At 43.4% G+C, this 24,483-nt stretch overlaps 1 protein-coding gene across 3 annotated transcripts in view; it reads left to right on the forward strand.

Annotated features, from left to right (window-relative positions):
* The first annotated feature begins 386 nt into the window (after positions 1–386).
* Positions 387–24,483, forward strand: part of ZNRF1 (zinc and ring finger 1) — a 111,191-nt gene continuing 87,094 nt past the window's right edge. For all 3 annotated transcript variants that reach the window (XM_019011575.4, XM_063700332.1, XM_063700331.1), the window contains exon 1: positions 387–939. In XM_019011575.4, the coding sequence (XP_018867120.3) occupies positions 516–939 (424 nt within the window). In that variant the 5' untranslated portion in view covers positions 387–515. The remainder of the gene's footprint in view (positions 940–24,483) is intronic.

Raw genomic sequence — 24,483 nt, forward strand, 5'->3', positions numbered from 1 at the left:
GCCGCCCAGCGCCGCGGCTCGCCCGAGGCCTGGACGGGTCCGGGCCGCCGTCCATGGTCGCGGCGTCCTGAGGCGGGGGACGCGCCCGGCGCCCCCGGCCCTCCTCCGCCTCCTCCCGCGGGGCGGGCGGCCTCCTCCGGCGCCTCCCCGCGCCCGCCCGCCGCTCGCCGCCGCCTCCCTCCCTCCTTCCCTGCGGCTCCCCCGGCTTTCGGAGCCCGGGGGCGGCCTGTGGCGCGCGGAGCCCGCGCCGGACTGCGCCTCTTTGGACCTTGAGGGGAAACATGCGTTTGCCTTGGATCGTTTGAAATTCTGAGTTTGGGATCCCCGCCCGCCCGCCTGCCTCTTCCGCCCCGCGGGTTTTTTCCTTTTTTCGTTTTGCTTTTTTTCCTTTTCTCCCTCCGGGTCTCCTTTTTGACTCCCTCCCCCTTTATGCTCGCCCAGCCCTCCCCCCGCTGCTGAGAAGTGGGGGAGGGTCTCGGCCTCCAGGTTCCCGCCCCACCGGGGCCCGGGCGAGCATGGGGGGCAAGCAGAGCACGGCGGCCCGCTCCCGGGGCCCCTTCTCGGGGGTCTCCACCGATGACAGCGCCGTGCCGCCGCCGGGAGGGGCGCCCCATTTCGGGCACTACCGGACGGGCGGCGGGGCCATGGGGCTGCGCAGCCGCTCGGTCAGCTCGGTGGCAGGAATGGGCATGGACCCCAGCACGGCCGGGGGGGTGCCCTTTGGCCTCTACACCCCCGCCTCCCGGGGCACCGGCGACTCCGAGAGGGCGCCCGGCGGCGGAGGGTCTGCGTCCGACTCCACCTATGCCCATGGCAATGGTTACCAGGAGACGGGCGGCGGTCACCATAGAGACGGGATGCTGTACCTGGGCTCCCGAGCCTCGCTGGCGGATGCTCTACCTCTGCACATCGCACCCAGGTGGTTCAGCTCGCACAGTGGTGAGTCCGCGGGTGGTGGAGGCCTCGGAGGGAGGGCGCGCCGGGGCGCCCCAAGCCTTCGCGTGCGTGCCAAGGTTTGGGAATGTAGTGCACGACCGGGATCTGTCTGCATTCCCTTTGGTTCCCGATGCCAAGGGATGAATGGGATACCTACCGTCTGGAAACTAGGCTTTCTGCGAGGCTGCGGAGCCTGGCGATTTAGGGACTCACGGCGTGTGTTCACTTGTGGAAGGGCAGAGCGAAGCCTACCTATTGGGGTTCCATTTATTGGCATCACCCTCCTCAGAGAAGAGGTCGTGTCTGGCTGAGAGCAAGTCAGCCTGGGTGCTTCCATTCTGCCACTGCAGCACTGTGCCTGCCTCACCGGTAACGGAGAGATGGAGCCAGTTGGAGCAAGCAGTGTCTCCTAAACAGTGTGTGAAAATGAAATAAAATCAGGGGCAAGTGATGCCTCGATTAGGGCTCTTACTCTTGCTGGGAGAGAGAGGTGCCCAGTTTTGCCACCCTGCTGGAGATCTGTTTGAAATGTTTAAAATGGAGCAGCCGGCAGGCGGCTGGCATAGACAGGTGTGGCTGCTGTACGGAGGGCCCAGCCGGCGAGTCTCGTGGGGGCTTTGCAGGACCAGGGCTGTGGTCACCCGTACTGCATGCAGCAGGCTTGGCTCCACGACTCTCCCCTCCCTCCATCTTTTTTTCTTCTGCTCCATGCTAAGTGCTTGGTCTTCCCGTGAATCTGCATCTTTTTGTAACAGGGAGCCTGTCAAGGTGGGGCATTATTGCCTGACTGTTGGCACATGACTGGGGAAAAGGAGGATTCAGAGAATCTGGATGAATTCATTTTATGAACTTCTGGTGACAGGCCAGCAAAAGGTTGGAGGGGGATTTCCCAGGCTCCTAGCGGGAGGGCGAAAAAGGCCTGGCAGGAGGAAAACAGGTCTGTCTGCTAGGTCAGGCATCTAGAAAATTGGCCAAAAGGGATGTGGGGCCGCTATTTGCTAATTGGCAAGTTGAGTGAAGAAGTTACATCTTAAGATTCTTTTGGGTGAGTTGGGAAAATTTAGATAGTGTAGGGGAAAGATTGCTCCTGCCTTTAGGGTACTTTATGGAGGGTAATATCTGTTGGATCACTCTTTTAACTACTGTGAAATAGGGTTGACTTTTGGGGTATCTCTTTTTCGCCCCCTGCAAATAGCCTGGGGTTTGTTTTCATTTGGTTTGGTTTTTTGTCAATTCTGTAAACTTTAATTTGTGAAATAGTGTTGGGGGAGAAACGATTAGTGACTAATTTAGGGTAACACTTAGAAGTAGCTTGTGAATTGTTAGGATGATATTTTAATCTCTGACAGACCTCCGGATATCATTGGAGCTTTTCTGACCTCATCGAACTCTGCCCTGAGTGAGATGCAGGACATGATTGCCTTTGGCTCTTTCAGGCATTTGATCAAAATTAGGCATTTTGAAATTAATAATTTTTCCTATGGAATTTAGTCCAGAGAGTTAGCCATATTTTTGAGATGACTGGTTTGGTGTTTAAAAGAACTGTAATGAGCATCTGGTTTTGAACTTAAAAGTACTGTAGGAAGTTTCTCTAAAATCACAGAATTTTTTGTGTTGAAAAACATATGAGATATGTAGGGAGGAAATTTTGCTAAAATTTCTTAAGTCTCTTACTAAAAATTTATTTATTATGCTACTACCAGGCTCCATGCTACAGTTATGAGCTTGTAGTTGGATTCCAGAATTTCACTCTTAAGCTGTGAAACCTTATTTTTTTTCATCCGGTCATGGTGAGGGTAGGGAGAGCCACTGAACTGTGGGGACAGGAAAGTTGGAGCATATTAATCCTTTAGGGAAGGTTGTCAAAAGTGTGTATGGGAGGCTGCTATTAATATTGTAGGTAATCCATTCCTTACTGTGTAGGACCATCATGTCCTTCTGCAAGACATCGAGCATACCTACTAAATGCTGATAGCATCCAGCAGTTCAGTGTGTCACCCCAAAATGTCCCCAAGAATTCCCAAATGCCCTCTGGGGTGTGGGTGGTATCACTCTGGTTGAGAACCACTGCTTTAGGGATTTATTCTTTTATTCACATAAAGTAATTGGCTTTTCCTGTGCATTTCATTTGAGATGAACCTTCGTGTGCAGCATTGGTTCCATCTCACCTGAAACAGACCATGGGATCTTCCAGGACATCTGTTTCCTCTGTTACTCATTGCTGCAAGAAGCAAAACTTGTTTCTGCTTTGGAGCCTTTGAGTAAGGTCTAAGCAGCTTTTGCTCTTGTGTCGCAAGATTGGAAGGGTAACGATTTTGGTGCACAATTGATTAGATGCCTGGAAGTTGATATGATATGTTTGCTTGTGTTTTCAAGGTGCTCTTGCAACTCTTCATGGGCACAGAAAACAGTTGTCAGTGAAATACATGAGGGAGTTCAGTGTATACAAGGCCTTCTCAGAGAGCGTGGGCTTAGGCTGGGTCTGGAGGTAGAATACTGAAGGGCCCTGGTCCCAGCTACTCCTCTGAGCAGCTGTAACCTTGGGCAAGACATATCCCCTCTCTTGAGCCTTATCTTTGTCGTTTTTAAAATAGTTGTGGTCACCCTCACGAGCTCCAGCCTTGCTCCCCAAATCCCGGGAGAGGAAGCGCTGTAGTCACATTTGTCTTCTCTAGGTTCCTGACTTCCCTGTGCTGTGACCCCCACGTATGCCATTCCCTATTCCTGGAGTGCTTTTCTCTCTGTTCTTCACACGAATTTCTCTTTCTGATCCCTTAGGGCTTAGAGACCACTCTTAAAAATTGGCCCCTCCGGTTATTCTCTCCAGTCACTCACCTGTTACCTTAATCATTCTTTTTTTTGAGACAGAGTTTCGCTCTTGTTGCCCAGGCTGGAGTGCAGTAGTGCGACCTCTGCTCACTGCAGTCTCCGCCTCCCGGGTTCAAGCAATTCTCCTGCCTCAGCCTCCCGAGTAGCTGGGATTACTGGCATGCGCCACCATGCCCAATAAGCTTGGGGCTAATTTCGTTTTTAGTAGAGACGGGATTTCTCCATGTTTATCAGGCTGGTCTCAAACTCCCGACCTCAGGTGATCTGCCTGACCCGGCCTCCCAAAGTGGTAGGATTACAGGCGTGAGCCACTGCGCCCTGCACCTTAATCATTCTTAACACACTTTGTAAGTATTTTATCTGTTTACTTTTTTCTGTGTATGGTTTGCCTAAAGTCTAAGCTCCATGAGAGCAGGACTGTGTTCCTTGATGTCTGTTATGGGTCCTGCACTGTGCCTGCCACTCACATTTTTTGAGTACATGAATTTGAGTACTTTATGTTCATCATCTCACTTAATCATCACTCTAACTCTATGGAGTAAGACTGTTCTCTCCCACCCCCATTGTACAGGTAAGGAAACAGGTTTGGGGAGGTTAAGGAACTCACACAAGATCAGGTGGTTAGTAGGTGGTGGAGATGGGATCGGAATGCAGGTCGGCTGGTGCCAGAACCTGGGCTCTTAACCAGTACCCTCTTCCGCCTCTTATCTGAAAACATCACGAAGCCGCATGGTGTCCTGGAGATTGCGCTGGCCTACGAGTCAGAGTGCTAGGCTCATCTCCTGGTTAGGCAGCTGATTAGCTGCATGATTTGTGACCTTGGGCAAGCCAGTCATTTAACCTCAGTCACAATTTATTCATCTGTAAAATATAGAAGACACCTGTCCTGCTTACCTCTCAGAGTCATAGTGAGAGTCTCATGAGATAATGTGCACAAAAGTCAAAGGACATTCTAAATGGAGAGTGGTGGAGTTCCTATGGGGGCACTCTCTTATAGTTGTCTGCCTTCAATCGCCTCAGATTTTTTTTTTTTTTTTCTTTTGAGACAGGGTCTTATTCTGTCACCCAGGCTGGAGTGCAGTGGCGAGATCATAGCTCACTGCAGTCTCAGACTCCTGGGCTCAGTTGATCCTCTCAGCTTGGCTTTCCAAAGTGCTGGGACCACAGGCATGAGCCACCGTGCCAGGCCTAATGGTCTCAGAATTTGATGGGTGGAGAGAGGTTTACAGCTGTGCTAGCTGTAGCCCCCAAATGGAATCTGGTTCTGTGTCCTAAAGTCTGGCCTGCATTAGTGGGCTGCTTTTACTCATAATGCTGCTGATAATGGCTGCTTTATAGAAGCAGAGTGACTCCCTTTCCACGTTAAAAAGTTTTGCTGTAACTCCTGATGGCTGCCTCGGTGCTATTCTGGAGGCCTGGTCATTCTCTTTCGGTAGTTCTGTTTGTCTCAGAGTATGGATTTCTAAATGTGGGGTACAAAACATGCACCATCCACCATGTTGAAAGAAGTTGCTGTTTTCTAGGTTCTACTATAAAAGGGCTGGCCATTGAGGGCTTCACTTCACCTTCTTAGTCATATGTGTATATATATATGTATGCACTTTCAGAAAGTCTAAACTGTTCTTTATTGTCATCAAGCCATCAACTGAGACTGATACAAGGTTTTGTTTTTGTTATTTATTTATTTTTGAGACAGGGTCTTGCTCTGTTGCCCAGGCTGGAGTGCCATGGTGCAATCATGGCTCACTGTAGCCTCAAACTCCTGGGCTCAAGCCGTCTTCCCATCTCAGCTTCCAGAGTAGCTGGGACTCAGGTGCGCACCACTACACCTGGCTAAATTTTATACAATCTTTTGTAGAGATGAGGTCTCACTATGTTGCCTAGGCTGGTCTCAAACTCCGGGCTTTAAGCAATCCTCCCACCTCAACCTCCCAAGGTATTGGGATTATAGGCATAAGCCACCATGCCTGGCCCAACGTGGCTTTTAATAAGTCTTTGAACATGCTAGCAGGGTATCTCTTGGGCTCTATTTTGCTGCCACTGTAGGGTTCTCAAGTGATTTAATTTTCTTTTATTGTTAGCTAATGGGGGAGAATTGCCAACTCCCTTGGAGTGGATCGGAAAGCCTTTGTGCCCTGCCATAGGTGTGCTAGAAGTAATGGGCCTTCACATGGTTTCTGGAGAAGGAAAAGCATTCTGTGGTCTCCAAAGAGCATGATGGGTCTCCTGCCCTGCAAAAGTTCTATTGTTAATGAAAACTTTTATTAAAAAGCAGAATTTTTAGCTCTTTATTACCATGAGGGCTTATTTTCTTAAAATACAAAAGTTACCCCGAGGCAAAGATAATTTCTTGAAGGTCATAGTTAACTCTTGCTTATTGAGGTTTGAATGGTGTTGTAAGAAACAGTGGCTTAGCTCTTAAAGCGTTTGCTTTATGGGATATGTACATTTTGATATTAAACAAAGACCCACCTCAATATATCATGTCACAAGGAATACTTAGGCCATTCTTAGCCAAAGAAATGAAGCAAGCTCTAGTTCCTTTTGGGAAAAGGAACATGCTTTGTATTTTACATATGTGGTATTCACCCCAAGCTTATTGAGCACAGAAATTTGAGTATAGTAGTTACTCCCTATCCAAAGGGGATTCGTTCCAATACCCCCAGTGGATGCCTGAAACCGTGGATAGTACCTCACCTGAACCCTATATCTACTATGTCTTTTCCTGTATATACATACCTTTGATAAAGTTTTATTTATAAATTAGGCACAATAAAAGCTCAACAGCAGTAACTAATAATAGAACAATTGTAACAATATACTGTGATAAAAGTTATGTGAATGTGTTCTCTCTCTCTCTTTCTCCCTGTCTCGAAAGTACAGCCATGCCTTGCTTAATGACAGGGATACTTTCTGAGAAATGGGTCATTAAGGGATTTTGTCACTGGGCAAACATCATAAGGTGTACATACACGGACCTAGGTGGTATAGCCTGCTACATACCTAGATTATATGTTTCTCCTAGTGCTCCTAGGCTACAAACCTGTGCAACATGTGACTTTATTGAACACTGTTGGCAATTGTAATACAGTTGTAAGTATTTGTGTGTCTAAACATAGAAAAGATACAGTATATAGTCTTACGGGACCACCATCATGTATGCAGTTGCTTGTTGACCCATGCATGTTGGGTGGTGCATCATGGTATCTTTATATTTTAGACCTCTATTGACCACGGGTAACTGAAACTATGGAAAGTGAAGCCTTGGACAAGGGGTACTGCTGTATACCCAATTATAAAACTAAGCTTCAGTTTTGACAGCTTCAAAATTAGAAAAACTTCATAGGGAAGTGGTGGTAACTTAAATGGGATATTGATTCTGCTCCTACTCATCCTTAGGTAGGGGTGTTTTTAATGACAGTGGATCACTAAGGTTGTGGTTCTAGAATCTTGAAGTTAGCCCAAAACCTAAATCTTAACCTCAGTCAGTTTGTTTGTTTGTATGTTTGTTTATTGAGACAGAGTCTCACTCTGTCACACAGGCTGGAGTGCAGTGGCATGATCTGAGCTCACTGCAACGTCCACTTCCTGGGTTCAAGTGATTGGCCTGCCCCAGCCTCCCAAGTAGCTGGGATTACAGGCATGCACCACCACGCCTGACTAGTTTTTGTATTTTTAGTAGAGACAGGGTTTCACCATGTTGGCCAGGCTGGTCTCGAACTCCTGACCTCGGGTGATCCACCTGCCTTGGCCTCCCAGAGTGCTGGCATTACAGGCATGAGCTACCGTGCCTGGCCACCTCAGTCTTTTAGGATGATGGGTGAATATAAATTTCAGTCTGTTTCTTTTCCAAGCTTTCTCATGGCCTAGTCTGAATCAGATGGTTCATAGTAATTACCATGGGTTCAGTCTTGAGTGTGAGAAGGGGATTCTTAGAGACCCAGCAGTTTTCACTTCTGAATCTTAGGTTCTCACTAGAACACAGGTTTATCCTTGAATCCAGCAGTTGGGTTTCTGTCCTTTATGTGCTGTATGGATGAAGGATGAGTTGTGGGTATGAGTGAATAACCTGAAGACCAGCTCTCAAGTGTGAAGTGTGAAGCAAATAACCAAGTTTAATCTTTTTTTTTTTTTTTTTTTTTTTAAGACAGGGTCTCGCTTTGTTCAGGCTGGAGTGCAGTGGCACGATCATGGCTCACTGCAGCCTCAGCCTGTAGGGCTCAAGCGATCCTCCTTCCTCAGCCTCCTGAGTAGGTGGGACTACAGGCGGATGCCGCTACGCCTGGCTAATTTTTAATTTTGTGTAGATGGGGTCTCCATTTGTTGCCCAGGCTGGTCTTAAACTCCTGGGCTCAAGCAATCCTCCTGCCTCAGCCTCCTAGAGTGCTGGGATTACAGGGGTCAGCGACAATGCCAGACCCCAAATGTAATCCTAAAGCAGCAGCTGAAATAGTTTCTAGACTGATGAGACTGTTTACCTTGAGACCTCCCTAGAATCGTTAGTCTTGAACACACAGCTTTCCTCTGTTGGGAGAAAGGAGGAAGGAATAATTCACTGGATCCCTGTGAGTTCCAACTTAGGGGAGGCATGATAAGAATTTATAGTGACCTCTTGGATCTGTAACAAGAAAGAGGCAGATACAAACAAGAGCTCTCCTGATTTCTGTGAATGGTTCAGAAGGGTTCTTAAAGGTGCTCAGTATTCTCTAGGGAGGTAGTTAACAATGCAGATGACTGGACCCCACTCACAGAATTCAGTAGAGCTGGAGACCCAAGAATCTAAGTTTGTAACAAATGAACCTGAAAGCAAGTATGAAGACCTTCTACATCTGAAACTAAACTCCACCAAGCATTTAGTTTTTCTCTACCCAAACAGAGAAATAAACTTTGAATCCTTTTTTGGTGTATTCATTAGCTTTCTTTTTATTTATTTTTTCTTCTTATTTTTCTTTAGAGAAAGGTTTTTCTTCTGTTGCCCGGGCTGGAGTGCAATAGCAAGATCACGCTCACTGCAGCCTGGAACTCCTGGTCTCAAGCAATTCTCAAGCCTTAGCCTCTGAAGTATCTGGGACTACAGATGCTATGCTACCATGCCCAGATAATTTTTTTACTTTTTTTTTCTTTTTTCGGTAGAGAAGGGGTCTCATCATGTTGCCCACGCTGGTCTTGAACTCCTGGCCTCAAGTGAGCCTTCCACCTCAGCTTCCCAAAGTACTGGGATTATAAGTGTGAAGCCACTGTGCCTGGCCTTTATTTTCAGTATTTCTAGTCAGATATTTGCTAAGCAATCTCTACAGCTCCCAGAGGGTAGGTTCAACCGGGAACAACATTGTTGGCTATTTGATGGTTTTCTTTTACATGGGACTAAGCATTATTGCCTACATATAGGGCCAAGCCAATCTGCCTTGGTCTGAGAATTGAAGTTGCTCTGAACAGAAGGTAATGGTGTCAGTGTCGCCTTTCCTTCTGCGCTTGTCTTCCTCCTGACTTTTCTTCTTTGGCTCTGGTGCTACAGAAGGGCTTCCTGAGTTACCCTCTTTCCTACATCTTCAGCCAGGCAGCTAGACAAGTCAAGAGCTTAGGATGAATCTAGGCTTTAAAGAGGTTGGAAGACCTGTTTTTCCTTTTCTCTGACTGACCCAAAAGTATAAGACTTTTTTTTTGTTTGTGTGTGATGATCTGTTGAACAAAAACGTTCATTTATTCCATTGATAGCCTCTGGTATACCAGGACCTATGGTAGGTGCTGAGAATATATATATTTATTATAGAGCGATTAACTTATTCTTTCCAAGAATCTTTGCTTCCTCACTCCTTGAGAGTCTGAATATTTTAGCTTCTGGGAGATTTTACCTTTTCATCAGCTCCTCTGTTGAATAAACAAATAAATGTAGGTGTTTGTCCATAAGGCTGCTGCAAGGATATACTTCTCTTCACTCATTTTTTTCCAAAGCCCTATTTCTGGGTTGGGGCAGGTGATCTTTTCTTTGTGATTCCAGCTAAGTACCTACCAAGAAATTCCTCGTATGTCTCAGTATGAGGGGTCCTCTGTCCTCTCAGTGAGAATATCAAAAGAAAAACTGATTTTCAAACTCTTCATGTGCATCTTTGATTTCAGTATCTTTGTCATCCCTAGAGCCACTTTTCTTTCTGGTCATTGAACACTATTTTCTAGAAGCATGATTCACCACTTTTTAAATCTGTCTCTGTAAAATTTATCCCAAGCCACAAATACCCATAAGGAAATTTCATCCTTGGTATTATAAGTCTATGTCTCTGAGCTTCACAACATCTACACTTCTGTGCTGGCTCCCCTCTCCCCCACCTCCCCAGTTTTGTTTTGTTTTTTTAACTGTCATAAAATATATGTAACAAAATTTACTATCTTAACCGTTTTTAAGTGTACAGTTCAGTGGTACTCTAAGTACTGCATGTAAGTGGACTCGTACAGTATTTGTCTTTTTGTGGCTGTCCTATTTCACTTAGCGTAGTGTCCTCAAGGTTCATCTGCATTGTAGCATATTTCAGAATTTCCTTTCTTTTAAAGGTTGAATCGTATTCCATTGTCTGTCTACCACGTTTTACTTTTCCATTCATCTGTTGCTGGACGCTTGGGTTGCTTCCATATTTTAGCTATTGTAAATAGCTGTAATTCATTGTTAGAAATGTGAATTTCTTAATATCTCTTCAAGACCCTGCTTTCACTTCTTTTGAGGATATACCCAGAAGTGGAATTGCTCCATCATTTGGTGATTCTATTTTTAATTTTTTGAGGAACCACCATACTGTTTTCCACAGCAGCTGCACCATTTTATATTCCTACCAACAGTGCACAGGCTTCCAGTTTCTCCACATCCTTGCCAATACTTGTTATTTTCTGTTGTTGTTTTTTTTTTTAACAGTAGCCATCTTAATGGATGTGAGGTAGTATCCCATAGTTTTCATTTGCATTTCTCTAATGAATTAGTGATGTTGAGCATCTTTTCATGTGTTTATTGGCCATTTGTATATCTTTTTTGGAGAAATATCTATTTATATGTCCATGTTTGAATCAGGTTGCCTCTTTTCTTTTCTTTTGATACGGAATTTTGCCCTGTTGCCCAGGCTGAAGTGCAGTGGTTCAGTCTCAGCTCACTACAGCCTCTGCCCCCTGGGTTCAAGCGATTCTCCTGCCTCAGCCTCCAGAGTAGCTGGGATTATAGGCGCCTGCCATCATGCCTTGCTAATTTTTGTATTTTTAGTAGAGACAGCGTTTCACCATATTGGCCAGGCTGGACTCGAACTCCTGGCCTCAGGTGATCCACCCGCCTCAGCCTCCCAAAGTGCGGGGATTACAGGTGTGAGCCACCACACCTGGCCTGGGTTGCTTTTTTCTTTCGTTGTTGATTTTAGTGCAGTTTTAAGAAACTTTTTAAAGCCTTGTTTATGATAGCCAACACTAGTGACTGTAATGTATTCCCCTCGGGAATAAGTAATAAATCTGTGTTATATTTGAGTACATTTTGCTCAAAATAAAGAATTTAACGAATTGTCTCATGCCAAGAGATTTTATGAGTACTTTGGCTGTTGGTAGTGCCTTACTTTCAGAAGGATAATTTTTGGAGAAATTTCACCTCGTATTTAGGTATGTATGGTCTCTCATCTTGGTCTTGGTGAATCAGACTTGTCATAGGAGTGCTCCAGCTTTCTTGTTGGTAGTAGCTTGAGCCCTCTGAAAAGTAATTAATCCATACTTCATAAAGAGTTGTTCTGAAATTAGTCACCTCTGTACTGTACTGTTTTTTTTTGTTTGTTTGTTTTTTTGTTTGTTTGTTTTTTGAGGAGTCTCGCTCTGTCACCAGGCTGGAGTGCAGTGGCATGATCTCCACTCACTGCAACCTCTGCCTCCCGGGCTCAAGCAATTCTCTTGCTTCAGCCTCCCAAGTAGCTGGAATTACAGGCATGTGCCATCACAGCCGGCTAATTTTGTACTTTTAGTAGAGATGGGGTTTCGCCAATTGGCCAGGCTGGTCTTGAAGTCCTGACCTCAAGTGATCCACCCACCTTGGCCTCCCAAAGTACTGGGATTGCAGGCGTGAGCCACCATGCCCAGCTGGGAGAAGCTTTAACCTGGATTCAGGAACAGAGGTAGGAGAACCTAAGATCACAGGCCTCATCTGAAATGGTCATTTTGCACACACTTCTTAGCTTTTTGGAGATCTTTTCATTTTGTTTCCATCTTAAATAACCTTTTGCCTGTGGAGAAGGTGCCTTTTTTGGAGAGAGCCATTAAGATTCTTTTATCCTGCTGCCTGCCTGAGTATTCTGGGAATCCTACAGGGATTTGAGGGAGCCCTTGGGATTCCAACCTAACAAATTAGTTTTCTGTAATATTGTTCTAGTCCATTTAGATTGTGTAAATGATCTAAATGGTGTAACCATTTAATATCAAAAGTATAACAGCATTTAAGTCAGCTTTTCGAAGAAACTTTTATTTTTTAATTAAAAACAAACTTTTTTTCAGAGACAAGGTCTCACTATGTTGCCCAGGCTGCACATGAACTCCTGGGCTTAAGACATCCTCCTACCCTAGCCTCCTGAGTAGCTGGGACTGTGGGCACACGCCACCATGCCTGGCCAAAGACACTTTTTTATAGCTCTGCCTGCTGCTATAACAAGTGTCCCTAAATACCCATGTACATCCTATATTATTAGATTTCCTCAACTCTGGTTAGCTATGACTGAAACATTCATGCCATTGCAGCCAGTGCCCTGGAGAGCTATAAGCAAGTCTTAAGACCTGTGATAGGGGCTGACTTGCAAGCTAGCTGCCGTCCATCTTAATATCTGACAAGCCCAGTCATGTTGGCTGTGTTTAATTGATCCATTTCCTACCTGCTCTCTCAACCCAGAGGCCAAGGGCAGCACAAAAGGATAGTGAATCTAAATGTCTCCAGTTTTTTGAGGTATAGGAATCTCCTATGAAGTGGCAGACCTTTGAGAAATAGTATTATGAGCTGTTCTGTTTTGCTGTGGCTTTGGAAAACCTTTGGATTCCTCTACTGAAAATTTGTTTGAAAAAAAAATCTTTTTAATGAAACAGTGTGAGTCACAAAGCAGCCACCCCTTCTCATAATAGCATTTCTCACCAGGGGAATTTTTGGTAGCTGTTGGGGGAGGGATTTGAGTAGGTTGTGGATGATAAATCCCTTGAGGGGAACATAACCAAAGGCTGCCATATCAGAACGCTGGTGCTTTCCATGCTGACACCAAGCCCTGAATTCAAAGTGCAGGACAGCAGAATAGAACAGAGAAGCCTGTGCTCAGTGAATTGCTGCAGTAGCATGACCAGTGAGACTGGAGTTTCAATTAAAACACCGTTGTAGTGTAAAAGGATCATGAGATGGAAGGAGGCCTTGGGTTAGAGAGCCAGAAGCCATTTATAGGCAGAACATCAGCTTTCTGGATTAAAGGATGGCTGTGGACCTACTGATGAGAATCTAGAGGTCATGGGGAATTTCCTTACTGTCTGTGCCCCCCTTTTCTATATGGTCAGCTTGGTGCTTGGCACTGATCATGGCACACTTTACAAAGAGTGATTCATATAAGGTCGTCTGTGCTCTTCTGAGATTTTAGGTCTAAAGCATTTAGAGTGGCGCCCAGAGGAGACGCCACCCAGTCAGCCTCCTTGTGGCATAGTGAAAATGAAACATTTAGGGATACTGAGAGCTTAGAACAAGCCAGGATTATGATATCAAATCTCAGTTGCCTGTCTTAAACTTTTCTGCCAACCTAGCCTGAGTTTTAACTGTTTTCAACTTCATTATTTACAGTTTCTCGGGACTCATGTCTGAACCACTATCTTACATAAGCTACAGACAGGGGAAGGGCTGAACGGTTATTAGAAATGTGTTAAGATTTGCTTTCCTTTGGAAAGTCATGGCCTGTCTTCTGTTTTCCTGGCTTTGTACTTTTCTTCAAAGCCTGTTACCGGTTCCAGGTCTCCAGAGCTCAATAAAGGGGAAACAGGAAGTGAGCATTTGATGCATAAGAGCCAGCAAAACATAATAAAGGGCACAGGCATGGAACCAGGAGAGAGAATTGTGGGAGAGAGTTTTCTTGAAGGCATCAGTTCTGTAGGATTAGAGATATATCCTTCAACAGTGACTTTTAACTCCTTCAAACGAGGAAAAAGCAATTAGGAACCTCTGTTCAGAAAGGACCAATTTTTCTTAGGTTATATAGTAGAGGTTCAACACTTTCATATGACGGCATATAAGTAATTATAAAGTATCTTTTGCCTAAGGAGTTCAGAACACAGAGAAAAGTGATGATCACCTTTATAAAGGAGTAAGAATTACTTCTCTGTCTCTTTACTTGAGGGCCCACAGGGTAAGTCTTATCATGAGTTCCAGCCTGGAGCCCTGACTCTTACTTTTTCTGTCCATTCACTTTTTTTTTTTTTCCGAGGCAGAGTCTCACTCTGTCGCCAGGTTGGAGTGCAGTGGCGTGATCTCAGCTCACTGCAACCTCTGCCTCCCGGGTTCAAGTGATTCTTCTGCCTCAGCCTCCCGAGTAGCTGGGACTACAGGTGCATGCCACCATGCCTAGCTAATTTTTGTATTTTTAGTAGAGATGGGGTTTTACCATGTTAGCCAGGATGGTCTCAATCTGTTGACCTTGTGATCCGCCCACCTTGGCCTCCCAGAGTGCTGGGATTACAGGCGTGAGCCACCGCGCCAGGCCTGTCCATTCACTTTTAGTAATGAACTCTGAAGTTTTAGTCCTGCGATTACTAAATGGAAAAGTCACAGAGATTTGTGCTATTTCAATTTTGGTTCACTTGTACATTTCAGGAACTCAAATAGCTGTGTGACTCTGAATGGGAACTCTTTGGTGTCTTGGAATTATTTATTTATTTATTTTTAATTTAATTTAATTTTATTTTTTCGAGACAGAGTCTCACTGTATCGCCCAGGCTAGGGGGCAGTGGTGTGGTTTTGGCTCACTGCAACCTCTGCCTCCCAGGTTCAAGTAATTCTCCTGCCTCAGCCTCCCGAGTAGTTGGGATTACAGGCACACGCCACCACACCCGACTAATTTTTTGTATTTTTAGTAGAGGCCGTGTTTCACCGTGTTGGCCAGGCCGGTCTTGAACTCCTGACCTCAGATGATCCACCCGCCTTAGCTTCCCAAAGTGCTGGGATTAGAGGTGTGAGCTGCCGCGCCTAGTCTGGAATTATTTTTTTAAAAATGAAATATTTTAGGCATTCAAGAAAGATAATATGCTCACCTACCAAGCAGATTATAATAACTAAAACATTACAGATATAATTGTATGTACCCTGGCTTATTCCCATTTTCTCCTTCCCTCTCCAAAGGGAACGACTGCCCTCACTCGTGTTTTTCCTGCCATATATGTTCATGCTTTTGCTCCCTGTAGCTATCCAAAACAGCATTTGTTTTCTGTAAACTTTATGTAAACTGTATAGACATGGAAGGAGAAAGATATTATGAGGTGTGTGTGTGTGTATATATACTACCTCAAAATGGAGGTAGTATATAAATTCATTTTACTACTTATTGCTATAGCACATTTATTTTCACAGCTATACTCTATTGATCTATTGATCTATTCTGTTATCAGTGGATATTAAAGTTATTTTTAGTTTTTGAAAATTTTGTTTCATTACATACGTGAATGAGTTTTTCTAGGGTACATCCTTAGTCATGAAATAGTGGGGTTACAGGGTATGTGTATGTGTGCACGCGTGTGTGTGTGTGTATGTATCTTCAACTCATAATTAAATATTGTCCAGTAAATCCCCAATGTGCTTATACCAGTTTACACTCCTGAAGTAACATATTTTTGCTTGTTCTGTGTCCTTGCCAAAATTTGATATTGTCATACCTTAATTTTTGCCAAGCTCTAGTGGGTATAAATAGTATAATATTGTGATTTTATTTGTTATTTATATATTTGATAATATATTTATCTATAATTAATGTATTAATATTGTATGTTTAATCATTGTGTTTCTTCTGTGAAATACTTGTTCATGTCTTTGACTCATGTTTATATTGGGTGGTTTAACTGTTTCTTACTGGTTTGTACGAATTTGTTTTTGTTTTGTCTGTGGATAATAATTCTTTGTTGTCATATGTAATGCAGATGTGTCTTCTTTCAGTTTGTGGCTTATCTCTTTATTCTCTTTGTGATTTCTTATGGTTACTTAATTTTGAAATAACTGAATATTCAAGTATTTTCTCTTATGGCTTATGCATTTTATGTGTTAAGAAATATTTTATTTACCTGAGGTCATAAAGATGTTATGTTTTCTTCTAAAAGTTTTAAAAATTTGCACTTTGTATTTAAATCCTTAATCCATGGGTAATTAAAAAAAAGGTTTATTGGCCGGGCGAGGTAGCTCACGCCTGTAATCCCAGCACTTTGGGAGGCCGAGGCAGTTCGAGACCAGCTTGACCAACATGGACAAACCTCGTCTCTACTAAAAATACAAAATTAGCTGGGCGTGGTGGCACATGCTTGTAATCCCAGCTACTCAGGAGGCTGAGGCAGGAGAATCGTTTGAACCTGGGAGGTGGAGGTCGTGGTGAGCCGAGATTGCACCATTGCACTCCAGCCTGGGCAACAAGAGTGAAATTCTGTCTTTAAAAAAAAATCGTGTATTTAGTTTCAAGACAGGATCTCACTCTGTTGCCCAGGCTGGACTGTAGTGGCGCCATCACCACTTACTGCAGCCTGAAACTCCTGGAGTCAGATGGTCCTCCCACCTCAGTCTCCTGGGTAGCTGGGACTACAGATGTGCACCGCCATATCCGACTGATTCAAAGTACTGGGATAATAGACATGAGCCACAGCTCCCAGCCTATAATTAAATTAGAATGGGGCAAGATAGGGATATATATATTTTTCCATATATGAATAACTAGCTCTCTCAGCAGCATTTGAGGAGTAGTAAAGTCATCTATCCTTGTGCTAATACTCTTTTCTTTTTTTTTTTTTTTTTTTTTGAGACGGAGTCTCGCTCTGTCCCCCAGGCTGGAATGCAATGGCGCGATCTCCTCTCACTGCAAGCTCTGCCTCCTGGGTTCATACCATTCTCCTGCCTCAGCCTCCCGAGTAGCTGGGACTACAGGCGCCCGCCACCACACCCAGCTAATTTTTTGTATTTTTAGTAGAGACGGGGTTTCACCGTGTTAGCCAGGATGGTCTTGATCTCTTGACCTCGTGACCCGTCCGCCGCCTCGGTCTCCCAAAGTGCTGGGATTACAGGCGTGAGCCACCGCGCCCGGCCGCTAATACTCTTTTATTTTTATTTTTATTTTTTTATTTTTGGGACGGAGTCTCGCTCTGTCGCCCAGGCTGGAGTGCAGTGGCGTTATCTCGGCTCACTGCAACCTCCGCCTCCCGGGTTCAAGCAGTTCTCCCACCTCAGCCTCCCGAGTAGCTGGGATTACAGGCACATGCCACCACACCCTACTAATTTTTTGTAGTTTTAGTAGAGACATGGTCTCACCATGTTGCCCAGGCTGGTCTTGTACTCCTGACCTCAAGTGATCTGCCTGCCTTGGCCTTCCAAAGTGCTGGGATTACAGGCTTGAGCCACTGCACCCAGCCTATTTTTATTTTTTGAGACAGAGTCTCGCTCTGTCACCCAGGCCAGAGTGCAGTGGCGTGATCTCGACTGACTGCAACGTCTGCCTCCCGGGTTCAAGCAATTCTCATGCCATAGCCTCCAGAGTAGCTGGGACTACAGGCGTCTGTCACCATGCCCGGCTTTTTTTTTTTTTTTTTTTTTTTTTTTGTATGAGTAGAGATGGGGTTTCTCCATATTGGTCAGGCTGGTCTCGAACTCCTGACCTCAGGTGATTCACCTACCTCGGCCTCCCAGAGTGCTGGGATTACAGGCGTGAACCACCGCGGCCGGCCTACTGTTTTATTTACTATGGTTTTGTAATAGGTCTTGCTACATGGAAGGGCAAAACTGTGTTGGCTAACTGAATCTTTCTAAGGGAAAAATAAGGGAATCCAGATAGAATCAACACAATGAAGTACAGAGTACCAGGAACTGCTCTGTTTAAAGCTGGTATTCTTTTTTAATGACAGGACATCTGGCAAACCCACCCTAATGGGCAGTTTCATTTTTTTCCCTACTATATTGCACAAACAATAACATTTCCTGATGTCTTTGTATTGCAAACAGCAGAGTAAACAGTTCTGTATGTTACAAACAACAGTAAAAACAACAAAAACTGGTTAGCTATTTTTGGCACTTTGTGCTTCCAGATAAATTTTAAAATCAGCTTTGTTAACTTTCTGTGAGGAGAAAAAACTGTTAGGATATTTATTAGAATTAAATTGAGTTTATCAATAAGCCATTTTTGTAAATTTGGGCTTATCCATGAATCTCACAGAATTGATTTACAGATATAAAAATAAAAATTTTAAACATTTTATTTACATTTAAAATTTTTGGAAATAATTTCAGAGTTACAGAAAAGTTGCAGAACTTATACAAATAAATATTACATATCCATCTCCCAGAATTCTCAAAGGTTATCAGAAAGATAAATCATTGACATCCATTATGTTCTTGAGTCTGGAAAGCAGCTTAAGATCTTAATAAATACAACTTTTCAAGTTTAAGAAATCTATATTGATCTGCTCCTGGGAATTGGAGAGTCATGTGATCTTAAAAGTGACATGGTGTCACTTAGACTAGGCCTAAAACTGAGATCTCATTTAATCACTGTTGGTCTGTATCCTTATGTGAACAGAAATAAATCCACTGCCACTCTCTGCTTCCAAGGTGCTTGGATCCAATCTGTTGAAAGAAGGGCTTCTTAGACAGTTGTAGGGTAGATAATTCAAATCAAGTCGGCATCAGGATGACACAAGAATGGCTTCTGGAAGTTTGGCTCAGCTGAGCCAGAGATGCCTTTATTGGAGGAATGGGACACCCTCTCTTGGGAGAGACAGTATAGGGTAGTAGTTAAGGTCACAGGCTTGGCACCAGACTGTCTTTGGTGTGAATCCCAGTGTTGCTAATTTTTGGTTTTGGAAGCTTGGGCAAGTGACCTAACAACCTGTGCCTTAATTTCTTTACCTCTAAAGTGAAGCTAACAATAATAACAGTGTCTATCATATAGGACTCATGAATCAAATGAGTTTGTAGCATATCCACATCACTCACAACAGTGCCCAGCTGGTAGTAAGTGATCAGTAATGTAAGCTGTTAATATTTAATGTCACTGGATAAAGCTTTATGATTTTTTTGAAGATCTTGAATTCCTTTTGTTAGGATACCCTACAGTTTTGGTCCTTACTGTTAATAGTAGCTTTTAAAATTTTTTATAAATGTTTCGGGTTTCTTGTTATGCTCTTGTAGGTTTCATAGTTTTAATGAGAAATATCGACAGAAAATTCAGAGAATCACACCCTTCGCAAATAATGACTGTTTTGTTTCCTCTTTTGTAATCCTCTTTTGTGTTACTTTTCTTTCTTATTTTAAGATTGCTGGCTAGTTCCTCCAGTAAAAGCCATATTATAATCTATGATCATGGGAATCCTTATTTTTCTCCTGCTTTTTTTTAAAGGGAATGTTTCCTGCTTTTGGAAGCACCACATATGTTTTTGGTATATTGCCTTTATTCTCTTTTATTCCTACTTTGCTAAATTATCACAAACAGCAATTTTATCAACAGTTTTCCTTGTATTTATTCAGATGATCATCTAGTCTTTCTCCTTTCAGTTGTAAATGATTTGAATTATGTTAATAGATTTTCTAATGTTAAATTATCCTTATATTCTTGAAATTAATCCTGCTTGGTTGTGATGTATTTTTTTATACATTTCCAGATTTAATACATTAATATTCTCCTTTGGATTTTTGCACATATGTCATAAAATTTCACTCATAATTTTGTTATACTGTCTTTTTCTTCTCTTACTAAGATTAATAAGGCAAGGCTTGGTGGCTCACGCCTGTAATCCCAGCACTTTGGGAGGCTGAGGCGGGTGAATCATTTGAGGTCAGGAGTTCAAGACCAGCCTGGCCAACATGATGAAACCCTGTCTCTACTGAAAATATAAAAATTAGCCGGGCGTGGTGGCGCGTGCCTGTAATCCCAGCTACTCAGGAGGTTGAGGCAGGATAACTGCTTGAACCCAGGAGGCAGAGGTTGCAGTGAGGTGAGATGGTGTCACTGCATTCCAGCCTGGGAGACAGAGTGAGACGTCTCAAAAAACAAACAAAAAGATTAATATAGCTTTTTTTTTTGGTAGAGACTACTATGGGTTTTTTTTGTAGAGACTACTGTGTTGCTCAGGCTGGTCGTGAACTCCCAGTCTCAGCGATCTTCTCACCTTGGCCTCCCAAAGTGCTGAGACTACAGGCATGAGTTACCATGCCTGGACAAAATAAAGCTTTTTATTTATTTTCTTGAGGCAGGGTCTTCCTCTGTTGCCCATGCTGGAGTGCAAAGACATAACTGTAGTATTTTCAAATCTTTTTTAAGTTGGCCTCTAACTTAATTGCATTATAATCACAGAACAGTCTGTATGATACTGATTGTTTCGTTTTTATTGATACTTAATTTGTGGCATACTACACAGTCAGTTTTCATAAATATTTCATTTGTGCTTTAGAAGTTTGTATAACAACTGTTGGGTGAGGGGGTTGGGGAACGCAGAAAAATAAAAATGTTGGGTGAAGTTTTATTCTGTATGTCCTTACATCAAGCTTATCAGTTATGTTGTCCAAATCTTCCATATTTTACCAACTTTTGATTTTTGTTTTGTTTTGTTTTGTTTTGTTTGTTTGTTTGTTTGTTGAGACAGAGTCTTGCTTTGTTGCCCAGGCTGGAGTGCAGTGGTGCAGTCACAGCTCACTGCAGCCTCAAACTCTTGGACTCAAGCGATCCTCCTGCCTCAGCCTCCTGAGTAGCTAGAACCACAGGCACACACCACCACACCCTGCTAATTTTTGTATTTTTTATAGAGGTGGGGGTTCACCATGTTGCCCAGGCTGGGCTCAGGCGATCCTCCCACCTTGGCCTCCCAAAGTGCTGGGATTACAGGTGTGAGCCACCACGCCCACCCAGGTGTTCTTGATCTAACAATTCCAGAGAGAACTATGTTAAAGTTTTTTTTTAATGACTGAATTTGTGAACTTCTCTTCATAATTTTGTCAAACGTGTCTGCATATAATTTGAAGTTCTCTTAAATGAATAGATGTTTAGAATTGTTTCCTAGAGAATTGTAGAGAGCATCTTTATCCCTAACAGTACTTTTTCTCTTGGTCTTTTTTTGTCTGGTATTAATGTCAGCTTTCTTTTTGTAAATATTTGCCTGCTACATCTTTTCTTATCCCTTTTCTTTTTCTCTATGTCCTAATGTCTTAGGTGTATCTCCTGTGAATGACATATAGTTAGATTTTTTTCCAGCCTATTCTGAGACTGTCTTTCGATTGGCATGTTTAACCCATTTAAAAGTATTATGATAGCAATTGTGTATTATCTTAATATCTCATTTAATACCTTATGTGATTTATTTAATATCATTAAATACATTATTATTTCATATCTTACTTTGTGCTGTTGACCATGTTTTGTTTGCATTTTTCTCCTTTTCAGTCTTTTCTTTTTTTTTTTTTTGAGATGAAGTCTCGCTGTGTCACCCAGGCTGGAGTTCAGTGGCGCGATCTTGGCTCACTGCAGGCCCTGCCTCCCAGGTTCACGCCATTCTCTTGCTTCAGCCTCCCAAGTAGCTGGGACTACAGGCGCTCGCCACCATGCCCAGCTAATTTTTTTGTATTTTTAGTGGAGACAAGGTTTCACCGTGTTAGCCAGGAAGGTCTCGATCTCCTGACCTCATGATCTGCCGCCCTCGGCCTCCCAAAGTGCTGGGATTACAGGCGTGAGCCACCGCGCCTGGCCCCTTCAGTCTTTTCTTAGAAAGGGGTTCATTATTCTACCATTTGGAAACTTTCAGTTCTGTTACAGGCTACTCTTAAATTTTTGGCTTGCATACTTCATTAAAATCTTAAATCAATATCTCTACTCTCTTCCCAAATAGAAACCCACAGTTTGTCTTAGACATTGCTGTGGATCGGTATTACAATTCTACCTTGTTTTGTTTGTTTGTTTGTTTTTGAGATGGAGTTTTGCTTTTGTTGCCCAGGCTGGAGTGCAATGGGGCGGTCTCAGCTCAGTGCAACGTCCACCTCCCGGGTTCAAGTGATTCTCCTGCCTCAGCCTCGCAAGTAGCTGGGATCACAAGTGTGCGCCACCATGCCCGGCCAATTTCTGTGTTTTTAGTAGAGACTCTTTCACCACGTTGGCCAGGCTGGTCTCAAACTCCTGACCTCAAGTGATCCATCCGCCTCGGCCTCCCACGGTGCTGGGATTACAGGCGTGAGCCAGGCGCCTGGCCTTCCCCTTTGCTTTTATAACCTGGAATTAGTTGTTGCTATTCTTATTTGATGAAGTCTGCTTATTTGAATTCACTCACCTGCTTGCCAACTTTTTTGCCTTCCCTTCCTTCTTTTATCATACTTCATCCTTTTGAGTTAAATTTCCTTCTTCCAGAGGTAGGCTTTAACACTGTTTTTTAGTGAGAGTCTATTGGTGCTAAACTCTTTTTGCTTACCTAAAAAGTGTTTTTATTTGTCATAACCATTGGATAATTTAGCTAGTTATAAAAGTCTGGGTTGGCAGTTACTGTTTCTCAGCAATTAGATGATGTTATTGTGTTTCATTATCTTCTAGCTTTTGATGTTACTGCATTTGAAAAGTCTTCTCAACTCTTAGAGTTAATGTTTTTTTCTCTTGGCTGCTTTATTTTGTCTTTACTCATGGTGCTCTCCAAATTCACTGTCATATATTCCGGATTTAATTTATTTTTATACATCTGTTTGCTATTTGTCCTTGAATATCAAATATCATGTGTTTCACAGCACCTAAGAAATTATCATCTAGTTATCTCTTCAAATTTTACCTTTCTTTTATTCTTTCCCATCCCTCCTTTTGAAAATCCTAGAAATTATATATTGGGCCTTCTGTCTGCCTTCCTGTTTCTTAAACTCTCTTGTATTTTCCAGTTCTTTATATGCTTTACTGTGGGTAATTCCTTATCTCTGTTTTCAGTACACTAATCCTTCCGTCCGTCCATCTATCCGTCTCGCTCTGTTGCTCACGCTGGAGAGGGCTGGCATGGTGGTGGGCACCTGTAATCCCAGCTACTCGGGAGGCTGGGGCAGGAGAATCACTTGGACCCAGGAGGCGGAGGTTGCAGTGAGATGAGATCATGCCACTGCACTCCAGCCTGGGTGACAGAGCGAGACTGTCTCAAAAAATTTTTTTAAAAATAATTAATTGGCTGGGCGCGGTGGCTCACGCCTGTAATCCTAGCACTTTGGGAGGCTGTGGCGGGTGGATCACAAGGTCAGGAGATCGAGACCATCCTGGCTAACATGGTGAAACCCCGTCTCTACTAAAAATACAAAAAAAATTAGCCAGGCGTGGTGGCGGGCGCCTTAAGTCCCAGCTACTCAGGAGGCTGAGGCAGGAGAATGGCATGAACCCGGGAGGCGGAGCTTGCAGTGAGCCGAGATTGTGCCACAGCACTCCGGCCTGGGTGACAAAGCGAGACTCCGTCTCAAAAAAAAAAAAAAAAAAAACAAATTAATTAAAATAAATAAATAAATTTAAATTAGTGAAAATTAATGAACAAAATTTAAATTCCGTTTCTGAGTTACTCTAGCCACATTTTCAGTGCTCGGTAACCACAAATGGTTAGTGACTTCTGTAATTGGACAGCATACATAAAGAACATTTCCATCATTGCAGAAAGTCCTGTTGGACAGTGCTGCTCAAAACTCTTCCGTAGTGCTCTTATAGTACAGAGAGAATCGGTAAATGTGTAATTTCAGAAAATGGATCAAGTTAACTTACCCTTGTGCTGACAGTCTAGGAGGTTCTCTTTAGCATCATACCATTCTGCATCAACTATGTTTAGGAAGAATTCAGAGACGGTGTTGCATTCTTAGGATGATTTATGGGATCATTGGTGATCCCAAGCTTACTTTTCTTTCCTGTAATTTGGTAATTGGAAGAGGAGAAACCAGGTAAGCAGGAACCCTCAATGTTGAATACGCTTTGGGGAAAATGGAGAAAAATTTCTACATTGATTTTATGCAGCTCTGTTTAATCTGAGACTAGAGAGGATGGGTTTGTGAGGTGACTGGAGAAAAACAGCTTAAGTTCTTATGACTTGACATTTGACTCAAGTTGGAAATTCCTTGTAATTAAGTCATCTTTTCTCTCCACCCCCTTAAATTGCCATCTCATTCTCCTTTGAGTTGCTATAGAACAGTTAAAGATTCTCAAGAAAAGATACCTTCCCCTACCCCACCCCCCACATTCACATACCCACACCTTCTTTAAATAAAGCATCATTTCACAGTGACTGGACTCCAGATACACCAAGGTTAAGAAAGTCACACCAGGCCGGACGCAGTGGCTCACGCCTGTAAACCTGGCACTTTGGGAGGCCAAGGTGGATGGATCACCTGACATCAGGAGTTCGAGACCAGCCTGGCCAACATGGCCAAACCCCGTCTCTACTAAAAATACAAAAATTAGTTGGGCGTGGTGGCAGGCACCTGTAATCCCAGCTACTCGGGAGGCTGAGGCAAGAGAATCTCTTGAACCCGGG

Source organism: Gorilla gorilla, chromosome 18 (genome assembly GCF_029281585.2).
Source record: "Gorilla gorilla gorilla isolate KB3781 chromosome 18, NHGRI_mGorGor1-v2.1_pri, whole genome shotgun sequence".
Classification (NCBI taxonomy): domain Eukaryota; kingdom Metazoa; phylum Chordata; class Mammalia; order Primates; family Hominidae; genus Gorilla; species Gorilla gorilla.